The following is a 12680-nucleotide window of genomic DNA, read 5'->3' on the forward strand; positions in this document are numbered from 1 at the left end:
ATATTACGTAACAATAAGCAATGGTAAACAATTTACCGATCGATGAATCTTCAGCCATTCACTTACAAACTATAACTTTCTGAAACGATACAAATTCTTCTTAAAGCAGCCATCTTAAATTTTGATTAGATTTCGAATAAAAATCAACCGATTTATCACTCTCTATACACTTATATTACGTAACAATAAGTAATGCCAAACAACTTATCGATCGATGGATTTTCAGCTTCGAGCAACGTATCGTTTTTCAATATTGCGGTTGTACCGATGCAAACGCGCCAATAATGTGCTACGACAGAACCAGGCGATTCGAATAAAAGTTTACGAAACATTAAACGCGGCAACGATAAACAATCGCGATAGATCTGGAAATTCGGGGACATCGTTAATTAAGAACGAACGCCCGCGGCAAATTCAATGACTGAAACTGCACTCGAGGATAATGCGATCATTTCACTGGCACAAAGTTGCGACAATTTATTCGTCGATTCGACGTACATATGTCGGACATTGTAAGCCGTGTTTAACAGCGTAAATGCGACCGATAACCAGACGCACATTTCGTCCCTGGAAATAATCGCTCCGATAAATTCATAGACATCGTAGAACTCGCGAAATTCTCTCTTCTCGATTCCGCGAGTGTTCACAATGATAAGAATAACAGTAGTGTCGTTGGTTCGTGGTTTAGCTTGCGCGAAAAAAATGAATTGAACAATGAGCATCGATACAGAGGACGATCGATTATCGAGGACTAATATTATACCAGTTATTCGACAATGAAAAATAGCTGAATGATACGTAGAAAATTGTAGATCAGTGAATATCTTCCGAGGTTCGCCACTGGTAATTTTAACGATAAATTAATAATAATTTGCGGACGATTGACTGTACTACACATCTGCAAGGATGAAAATAAAAGATGTATCGGTTCGAAAAATTGTATATGGTAATTTTGGAAGATTTAGAAACGTTGTTTACGTGGATGTATTCTGACGTTCATAATTAATAATAATGTACAGTTAATGGGGCTATTGGATTATAGGTTTATTGTTTAATTAGGTAGTTGTAGGTAGCTATAGTTATAGGTAGCTCGAGAAATTTCAAATGGAAAGAAGGGATAAATTATTCATCAAAAAATTGGGTAATAATATAAAAAAAATAGGAAAGTAGTACCTGGAAATATTTTACAACGTACATTGAAACAATACATAGTTAACAGAGTTAGAAACTGCAACTTTAGTCTCAATTTACACATAACTCGTAAAATTACAAAGGAACATCAGGAATAGTTCATTTATCGTGAATTAAAATTAGTAGCTTCTACGAATATTTTACTATTACATACGCTATTAACAATATTATTAAAAATATTAAAATCGAATCACTTTAGGGGTAGATACGTCTACGTTTCGTTTCTAACTTATTTTAAACATTCTACCGTGCGAGTAACCGTCAAAATTCCGAATAAAATATACACGATTAGCTGAAAGACGTATCACGCCCACATCGTCGCAAGATCAACAACCACGGCAAATATAACGGTTCGACATCACTGAAAACTTTGATTTATTACGAACAAAATAATACGCTCCCGAAGAGGTTGATCCCTGCTTGTTCCGTAACACGTTCCCCGTAAGCAACGCGAAATTAAATTTCAAGAATATCCCCTCCGTGGCACGCTAAAAGAAATACCGTTCCTTTATTCTCCGATACCTAGATTAGATAATAAGCACGTAGACATAATTAACGTAATCGTCACGAAATTTTAACAGGCCTCTGGAAGCAGCCGCAGGAGACATCAGCGGATAACCAACGATAACTAATCAACCTTCTTTTTCAGGACGCGCGTCGAATATATCGAGAGTAAGCGAATTACCGCGACGACCCCCTACCCTCGCGGACGTGTTATCGTGGCTCTCTTATCACGGACCCCCGTAATTGCAAACGCGTTCGCGCGATATTTTATTTGAACGAAATCCGCTCCCGTGTCCCGCCCCACTTCGTCAGATGCGAGCGTGTCCACGAACGAACGTACGTACGTACAACCAAACGAAACGAGACGTTAGATCGAAGAATGAACGATAAAGAGCGAAAGAAAAAAAAAAAAGAAAAAAAGAACAGAAAAGAAAATTCGGAAATGGGGGAAACGAAACGTGAGGGATCGATCGGTTGTAAAGGGAGTATGAATTCGGTCAGAGCGTTCAAAGACTGAGCGGAGTTGGATGGAGGTCTTTTTTCAATCACAACGACGTAGCCGGAAACAAAATTTCTAAAATCAGTTCTCACTGTTGCTGTCTATTGCGCGCCCTCGTGGTCGTTGGTCGTGGTCGAATATCGGGCTGCGACACACACGCATATTGGACCTATACAACCGGGTGTTAAGAAGGCTGCGGCGACGATAAGTGCAAGGCGACTTCACGGCGCCGTGGTCACCTTCACCAGCCCAGAGTCCCACTTGGTAAGCCTCAGTATCCAACGCTTTCAAACAAATATGACAAAAAAAAAAAAAAAAAAAAGAATTGAAAAAAATTTAATTGAAAAAAGAGCAAGAAACCATAAGCGATTGAATGAAGCGCAACAGAGAGCTCGTGCCCGTAAACGGGCACTCTCTTTCTCGCTGATTGGCCCGGCCACTTAATACGCACTTGTATAATTATTGGATATATATATACATACATATATATATATACTTACATATATATATTTATGTATGTATACATTATGTATATACATACATATATATATAAATTTATGTATGTATACATTATGTATATACATACATATATGCAATTGGCTAACTCTCACGCGAAACTTAGCTTTTTAGCGAGGAGCGATCACCAGAGCACCAACTTTTCTTCTCGAACCACTCACGTACCCTGCTCTACTCTCCACCTTTCTTTTAGTTTCTTTTCTTTATCTTTGTCGAAAGAAACGCGCGGCGCGGCGGGAACGGAGGGAAATCGGCACGACGATGAAAAGTTTCGAGACGAGTTCCCGAACTGCCATCCAGTTTTTCGATTACGGTTCGCGATCCTCCGTTGCTCCTCGATGGTTTGAATTATCAAGCAAGAGCAGCCGGGGTAACGTTACCGTTGATAACCGAGCCGACGGGGACACCCTCGGCGGGGGACAACTTCTGATCGAATTTTTGAACGTTCATCGGACCGGTTAATGTTTCGGTAACACTGTCGGAACTTCGTTGCCCCTGTTAGGGGTACGAGTCGCGAATCAACCCTTCCGGTGTCACCGAGGAAATGAACGGTACGTTGCGTGCGGTGAACGCCTATAGGCGTTCGAAGTGCACGTTCGGTGCATATCATTATAGATCTTCCGCACGTAGTGTGCACCGAGAATCTCGGCACCGAAAGGGTTGAACGAGATAAATTTGGAAAAATAGGAGAAGAATTGTAGCAGATTTGTAGCAAAAGGAACGATTTTGGGTAAAGAGTAAGTCGAAAATGCGAAGTAGGATTCATTTCTTCGTATCGGGCTTTGTTTAAACGAAATCGAATCTGAAATTTCCAAGGAGTCCACTGTGTTTCTATTGGTAATTTATTATGGAATGTTGCTAATGGTTACCAGTTGAATGAACAGGCGGTGAAAATTTGTTGTATTCGCAAGTAATAATTAACGATTTGATTGTTGTGTAAATTATTCTAGATGTTGAGAAATAGCAATTAATTCCCAATCTTCGTACCAGTTCTATAATCTTTTCTTCTGATAGAAGATAGTTATCTTTGTCTAGAACCAATTTTTGCTTTATTTTCTGTTCTATTTAGACGTTTATAGTGTTCGTTTGTATTATAGTGGTAACTGTGATAGATATATGATAGAGACTGTAGATTGGATAAAATAATTACATAGATAAAACTGAGATTGTGGAACTGTCAATATTTACAAATATAAACACAAGTAGAAATAATGGACTACACGATGAAAGACACACTGTAGTGTATTACAATCGAATTAAATTTAAAGACCATTGAATTATACCAGACTCGACTTCTATTATGCCATGTTAACCTTCCTGCAGAAGGTACAGCTGGTGATAAATTCTCAGTGACCTTGAATTATCGATTAATTCAACTGTACCTCGCAAACTTTCAGACTCCATTCTCTCGAAAACGAAGCCTCTGATCAGGAAAACTTCCATTCGCAATTTCGACTTGTATATTCTTCAAAACATTTACCATTCTGGGTTATACCGTCACCATGAAAATAATGGTGAACCTTAAAAATCAATCTACACGAAAAGTTATCGATCGAAAGAGAAAATTACCGTTCGAAGAGTCGCGTTCGAAACCAAATCCAAATTTTTCGAAGAAAATTGACACGTTCGATCCCAAAACGTCCACGGTGTAAAGTTGTGCCGATTTGCCATCGTTTCGCCGCAAGCTTTCTTGTGAATGGTTAGGAAGTCTCTCACAATTTGTATATAGTTCACGCGTGGGGATTTTTGATCACGATCTTAAAGCTAGCCTCTATAGGTACACCACTGGTCACTGCACATGCACGCAATAATCTTCGCTCCTCTCGGTATTGTCATCACTGTCACCCATCTCGTCACGATCATCTGCATCATCTCTCTGTTCGCATTGTGATCTTCGTGTCGCTGTGTCTCCGGTCTTCAATAGTCGTCGACGTGTAACAGAGCCTCGAGAAAGATCGCGTAGCTTCGCGTAAACGCGTCGTCGCGATACCATCGTGCAACGATTCGTGACTTTCGATCAATTCCGTCGATTCGTCCGAATTGTCGCGATCGTTCGCGGAAGAAAAAAAAGAAAGAAAAAAACACCGAATCGTCGGGTGTCCGAGTGTGTCCGTCTATCTTTGAAACCGGTGCCAATTGCGCGCGAAATCGACCTGCTCGATGTTCGATGATCGACCGCGAATGTTAATAACGATTCAACGACCGTGGAAGTGTCCCGAACGGCTAGAAACTCATTTCATCGAATCATCTTCTGTTGCCTCGTGGAATGAGCGACTAATGAACGTCTGACAATTGCCTTTAGCTCGAGCACTGAAATGCATGAGGAAAGAGGAACGGAACGAATCGCACCGCCTGCATGTTGACGCAACAAAATCTACGTCTAATTGTTCTTTCAGGACGAAAACGGCTGCGTTCTACGAACGCAACACGAACCATGCCCGTCACCGTGACGGCTGCCTTCATTACCGACGACGATTAATTTGCTCTTGAAAACAATGTTGAAACAGGGACGTTGGCGATAAACGTGCCGGGGTGGAAAAAAAATTGAAAAGTCACGGAAGCACGCTGAAACCTTGCTGAAACGCCCGTTGAAATTTAGATGGATCGCGCAAACTTTGTTTAACCCTTTGGCAACGACGTAACTGTACAGTAGCGGGAAGGAGACCAGCGATTTATTTGTTCCGTCGAACAATGGAGATGGGAATTGTATTCTTTGAGAGAAATATTTCATTGGACGAACGAGGTTATTCAAGTTTCTTTCTAATCGATTTAATGATATTGTAAGGAACTGTCGTTAATGATGGGAATAGGGTGTTTCGATATTATTGATGTCTTTAGCTATGGGATTGGTACTCTTGTGTCGATATACTCGAAGGTATGTTTAATAGATTACTGATTACCGATTGGTGTCGGTGTATATCGGTTATTGCAAGCTTGATACTTGTTTTATTAGAATGTACACTAGGCATCGTTAAAACAGAGTAGAATAGGTGGGAAGGATTTTGAAATAAAAATTTGAAGACTTTTGTTGTGTAGCTATTTTCTTTACTGTAAACCTTTTTCTAAGTCTACAATGATTATTTACAAATATAATTTTCCCTACCATTTTGTCATTAGATGAGAGTATTGGGTTCAGAAGAAACTCTGTTAAAAGTCACAAACACAATCTCGATGAATATACTTCTTTCATTTTAAATGAAAGAGTGTAGCTATCTACATCTCTGAACAAACAAATATTCTTCCTCTTTTAGAGTGAACATTCACATTATTCTCTTCTTTCTATTTTAACTTCATTTGTACAACTCTAGTAATACCACTCTAGAATAAATAAAAATACTTAAATGATTTCACAATCAGGAGATTTGGTTCCATATTTTTTGGTATCTTCGTCGTCTCGTCGATACGTCGACAATACCTATTGTTCCTTTACCAAAGAAAAGTCTCGTTAAACCAACAATGGCTTACTTCGATTTTCATTCAATACAAAAACCCTTTACATTAGATTCGTGTCAGTACCGATGAGTACATTATTCGATCGGTCTCATAACTACCTGTTGGCAACACTTTTATCAGTTCGACAACTGTCGTAATTCTCGGTAACAAAATTCAAGTTTGATAACGATACTCGACCGAGAAAGAAATTCCACTTCTGAAATTGTAAGAAGAAATAGAGTCGACCGGTTGGATTACCGTGTCGGGATTTAAACTCCATCTTTGTTTCTCTGGACAACTGTTTCGATCGATCGAAGGTATCGACAGATTCTCCGCGACATTTCGAACGGTTGCTGCCGATAATTTACACGACATTCGTCCCTGTGTATATTGTCGATGCAATCGCTCCTGTTGTACAGCTACGTACACTGTACTCCATTTTTAATATTTACCAACCAGAACCGTGGAATCGTCCGCGAGCAAACGTCGCCAAAGGGTTAACATTCGGAGATTAAACCGCCAAAAGTCGAAGCACAGTTACGAAAACCTTGGCCCGAATATTTAAAATTCTCGGTTGGATTCGATGTCGTCCTAGACGAAAAAACTCGATACGTTCTCGTTGGAACGAAAGTAACGCGTAACGGATAGAACGTCGCTGGATCATCATCGTTTTCCAGCAAAAGGGAGGAGTGCATAAGGTTATCCGTCCATCGGCGACCAGCGCGAGAACATCAAAGAAATTTGGACTTCCGGCCCAACGTTTCCGCTAACAGGATCAGTTCAGCTCGTCTCACGATCGTTTCACGTATACATGTCCACGAAAACATACATACGTACACGTGCCCCTCACACACGCCCGAAACCCGTATACATACACGGTTACACGTAACAGAGACGTACGCCCACCCAACCACCCCCCACCAACACCCCCACCCAGCCAACCCTCCCACCTTTTGTTTCTCTCACCTCGCGAATAAGCTCTCTCTAAATTCTCGTCTACGGGGCTCGAGGTGTACCAATGCCTCGCGTAACCACGACACCAATATCGTAACTCTTGCGCAGCTGCAGCACGGTGGGGCTCTGGGTAAGAAAACACGAAATAACTTTGAATATATATTTCTCGATTACTCGGCTACCCGGCGTGCCAAGTTTCCGGTGCAACGAACCCGACAATGCCTTCCAGTCGGTGGCAGTTGGCACGCGGGAACCATGGTCGAGCATCTTGTTCGCGAATGACGCCAGGACAAGTGGAAATTCTTTTCGCTCCTGGCAGTTGGCTGCAATTAAGCATCGGAGGGAATTCCACTCTGTGACGACACGATGGTCGGAGAAGTATCGTTGGGACATCCCGTGAGTAATGCAGCTTTTCCCGCGTACAGGTGATACAAGATGATTTGAATATGAACGTCGTGTGTACCAGTTGGGTGCAAGTTGAGTATCTTGTGTATTAGCTAATGGAGGGACATGTAAGTGTTCGGATAATGGGACGCTCTTGTGATATTAAACTTCGTTTATTAAAATATTATAGAAACGAAGAGAGTCGAGAGTTTGTTTAAATAGTGCGAGTATCTTGTATATTAGCTAATGGAGGGATATGTAATGGAACACTTTTGCTGTATTAAACTTTGTTTATTAAAATAAAAACGAAGAGAGTCGAGAGTTTGTTTAAATAGTGCAAGTAGAGTATCTCGTATATTAGCTAATGGAGGGACATATAATGAAACACTTTTGCGATATTAAACTTCGTTTATTAAAATAGAAACGGAGACAGTCGAGAGTTTGCTTAATAGTTAAGAATTCTGTATCTTTGTGACAGCTGTATTAGGTAAATAATCGCACATTAGGGTACGAGATTCAGATGTGACAGATTCTATTGTAGAATGGATTTTATACTTCTGGAATTATACTTCGTGAACCTATACCTCTTTTGGTTCCATTGTTCATTGATAGTAGAGAGTTTAAACAGAAATACTCAAAGTCTTGCTAAACGAGATACAGACATCTGGTATCCGAATTAATAAGAAGACATATAAGTATTCGAATAATAGAACACTCCTTCGATGTGAAACTTCATTTATTAAAATAAAAACGAAGAAAATCTACAGTTTGTTTGTACTATGTCTCTCTGACAGCTATATTACGTAAAGTGATGTGCTAGAGTATTCAGATTTGGGAGACTACTTCGCGAAAGAAATTAATCATCGTAAATTCTGTTATCTCGAAATCAAAACGACAAGTTATAGTCGGTGTTATAGAGCTTTGTTCGTGGGCTGTGGAGTTTTCTTCCTTCGGAATAAAGCCAGGATCGAGCGTCCTAGAGGGAAGAGAAACTAGGTCGAGGTTTTCGCAGGGGCCAGGATAGATTCGTGTAACTCTGTATTTGTATTATAATTTTTGTAAGCTACGACCAACCTTTTGAAATATATAGTGTGTGTAAATTATGAATGTACGCTAGTGTGTTCGTACTTTTATCGTACAATAAATCTTTCCTGTCACCTTACAAGGGCTTCGACTGAAAAATTATTATTTCAAAATCGTTTCAAGTTCATTTGAATAGAAAAGAGTCGTAGGCAATGTTATAAAACAATTCAGAGATAGTACGTCCAGATAAAATTAGAAAATTACTATGAAAAGGCGACCAGGAAAATAGAAATGAATTATAGCGTGTGAGGAAAATTATATAGTCAATTTGTTACGAACAGAACGTTATTTATTCGTAGTCTCGAGTACGTACTAAAAAAAGCTGCATTACTTACAAGATGGCTAATATTCGAGGGATTAGAAATTATACTTTATTTCTATTCAATTATATTTATTTATGTTCAATGCATTATTCCAAGGGTTAAATTCTGATTCTGACAGTGAGTCGGTATACTATTTAGTTCCATTATTAGTTGTTATTACAATAATTTTGTGAGTCAAAACTTAAGGGTCGGACTTAAATATAACTTCAATTAATTCGAAATGTTTCACTCTGCTGAATACCATAGTAATTCAATTATCGAAGTTATTTCGCTTTTGAAGTGAATACAGTAATGTATTAATTGGAGTACCGGTGATTTGGAGTATTAATTAGTAGCAAATTTAATCGACAAAATAGACTTTCTAGATGCTAGTTTCTAGCGATTCAATCCGTGCAATTGTTATTCTCTTAATCAATGTCCAATCTAAATATTGTATTTCGAATGTATAGTTCCTTGGACTCTCGATTTCGAAGATAGCAGCCATGAAACGCGAAAGTAATATAGCAATAAGATATTGACAGCATCAGGTGAGTACTTTTTTCACGTTTATTATAACCATTATTACGTTATTAAGATATTAATAGCCAAACATGGTTATAACGCGTAATAAAAGTGATTCCCAATGAGTTACGAACTCATTTCATCTTTGATGTTACCTGAAATATAAATTATTATTAAATCGAACGATAACCTGACAACAGAAAAAGAAACAAATTTTAACCGTTCCTTATGAATAATAATATTCTCACGTTAATTTGATTATCAGGAACCACGATTCTTAGAACTATTCCTTTTCTTTTCATTCAGTCAAACTAAATTATCTTGTTCCTTAGAATTTTGTAGAAACAACTATTTCAAAAATTTACTACTTTTCGTTAGAAAATAACTTTTAACTCCTGTTTCACTTATCTCCAATCAGAGTTTCGTGAAGCTCGTGTGCTCTCCTTTGATCGTCATCTTAATTGTTCGTCACCTGTCCCTTTACAAACTTCAAATTTCTTGGAATCAAATATTTCAGAAATAACACTTTAGAAAATAAATTTTGACCAATGAAATCTTGTCACTTGTCTCCAATCCTAATTAATTGTTTAGAGTCTCGCAAAGCTCACATATCCTCTTTTGGTCTCCATCTTAATTGCTTGTCTAGCTTTCTTATTACAAAGTCTAAAGTTATCGATAACTCCATCTTTTTCCAAAGAGCTACGTACCCTTCTGAGACGCAATTTAATTATTATTTACGTCAATTATTGGTCATCAGCGAAAATAAGTTTTGTTCGCCGCGATCAGGTCACTTTTAACAAAAGACCACGTTATGGTCCGTGACATAGTTTCTCGTGGTTATGCATCGACCTATAACGTTGCACATCACGCTCGAAACTTGCAGCTTGCACGATGCAACTTGCGGTTCTGAGACTCTGGGGCGAACTTCACTTCGATAGCTCTGAGCAAATGCAAGTACAGGCAAGCACTTTGACATCTGCACAAAGGATGCATCGCGTGAGTGTTAAGAGAGGATTTGATCCTTTACCCTTTTAAGGTCACCCTAACGATAGTGACTACGTAGTCCTGGCGAAATTCAACGAAGAGACGCAGTTGTTTCTTATTTTCATTGTGTGCTCTTATCTAACCACGTAATACCAATTACTTCACTCTAATTTACTTATGTTCATCAAAACGTCTTCTACTTGATTTTTATCGATTTAAATATTCTTAATCGATAATTATCTCCACTTTGTGATGTACCTTTGTTTCACCAGAATATTCCAGACCTGGAAAAAACATAAATACACAGGAATCATACAGGGAAAATTTCATCGAGACATAGAACACAATAATAATAATACAACCCTCCTGAGTCAAGGAGACTTTAGTATTCTCGAACAAGTCGATATTAATAACTTCCAGTTTGTTCGTAAACTGTATCATTTTAGACAAAAATGTCTCAAATGTATGGAACTCGAATTTTTTATTTTATAACACTATGAAATGACTAAGAAAATACCAGAGCATCAAGTTACATCTATTATAATAATTTTAATGTAGAAAAATAATACAACGTGAGGACACAATGTGACATAAAAGACCCGAGGAACGCTTTTGGGTTAAAGTATCAACATTCAGGGACATTTGGTCACTGAACACGGATTCTTCATTGGTGAAAAGCAGCAGCGTTATCGTCACGTTGAATTGACGATCGATTTCGATATCTCCATAAGCTCATATTGCTAATTTATATGGACACTATTCGAGAAACTAATCGCCAGCCGATATGCAACCCGTCGACCTTAATTTCGCTGTTCTCCAAGAAGGAGACCACTCATGGCAGCCGTCAGCTCTTGATACTAACGACATCCTGACACGTCTCTATTCAGTAGACATTCTCGTGGATCTAGTAATGTAATTTAACTCGCGGGCTGATAATACCACGTGATCGTGATCAATACAGTTGTACGCAAAATCATCCCCTTCGAGGACACTTTATTCAATTTCGACGCTCGAAAAACGTTCATTTATCCATACCTAATTTAAACCTAGTTCTTTACTTGGGTCTTTCTCGACCCGTTACATTCTCACGGTACATTATTTTTCTGTAATTAAAACTACTGTAATAGATGCAACCGAATGCACAATATTCTATTACAATTATTACACCTCGTCGTGTTATAAAGTTAAATATTTCAGTTGCATACATTCGGGACATTTTTGCCCAAAAGTAATTTGCACGTACAGTCGAATGGAAGAACGCTTGAATGTAAAGTAACATCGTCCACGTTACAATGAATCATTCGTTGATTGATATGAGATTGAATTTCAGAGAAAATGTTAAAGAGATCTCTTTAAAATCAATTTCTCGTGTTATCGTCGTATATATTTATGTACACATGGACAGAAAATCGAATTCTTTCTAAACGTCACGAAACAATATCCATATTCGTGACGCAAGAAGTGTCTTGCAACGATCAAAAGACATCTAGCCAAGTGTTTAACCAATTGTTCAAGTGTTTACTAACTGATCGAACCGAAAGAGTGTTCGAGAGCTGAGAAACGACGTATCCAGATAAGAAACTTCAAATGGAGATTAATTTCTTTGCTCGTGGACGAGGTTGAGGTCTAACAGTAACCGATTCGCCAAGGGATCGCGGGTAGTGTGGTTTCGGGTTGAATCCTCGATAGAACGGACCCTCCAAGGAGTAGGATGTTCAAGCTAAACCCAGACCTAACCTTGGCTCCTAACGCGTACCGTCCCCCGCGTTCCCTTTCCTGGTAACATAACTAACTTACGACCCGCGGCAGCATCGCTTGAATCTCCCACGAGTTGCGCAACTACCCGACTATGTCGTACGAAATGAAACTGATCTCGAACGAGAATCCGTACCTGCACCGCAGGTGCAGACTAAAGGTTGCGTTAATCGATGTTGCAAAGTTTTTGGGACAACACTTTGTTGGTGTAACGCGAACAACTTGTCAAGATATTCAACTTGTAAGATGGAATTTAATCCGACGTATCGTAGTCCAGAGCGTTAACTCGGAACAGATGAGTTCAATTTTTGTAAAACTAAAAATAATAAAATTTGTAAAATTATTCACGATTTGTTCTTCAAATCATTAAGGAGTTTCGTTATTCTCGATTCTGTCTATAAATTTTGTATCATTTCTGTTTGAAAATTGCATACGTACAAATTCTAGTTAATAATTAAAAAAGAGTTAGTGCAATTCTTTTTCTAAAATTCAAAACTTCTATTACTCAAAGAAATCGTTTTCTAAAGACAATTATGAACAACGTCAAGGAAGCA

General features: G+C 38.7%; 1 protein-coding gene across 3 annotated transcripts in view; it reads left to right on the forward strand.

The window, feature by feature from the left end:
• Nrx-1 (neurexin 1) overlaps positions 1-12680 on the forward strand; it is a 674791-nt gene that overhangs the window by 468874 nt on the left and 193237 nt on the right. For 2 of the 3 annotated variants that reach the window (XM_076310652.1, XM_076310653.1), the window contains exon 9: positions 2387-2458. The exons of the other annotated variant lie outside the window; for it this stretch is intronic. In XM_076310652.1, the coding sequence (XP_076166767.1) occupies positions 2387-2458 (72 nt within the window). The remainder of the gene's footprint in view (positions 1-2386; positions 2459-12680) is intronic. 3 annotated transcript variants of the gene reach the window in all.

Source organism: Ptiloglossa arizonensis, chromosome 4, assembly GCF_051014685.1.
Source record: "Ptiloglossa arizonensis isolate GNS036 chromosome 4, iyPtiAriz1_principal, whole genome shotgun sequence".
NCBI lineage: Eukaryota > Metazoa > Arthropoda > Insecta > Hymenoptera > Colletidae > Ptiloglossa > Ptiloglossa arizonensis.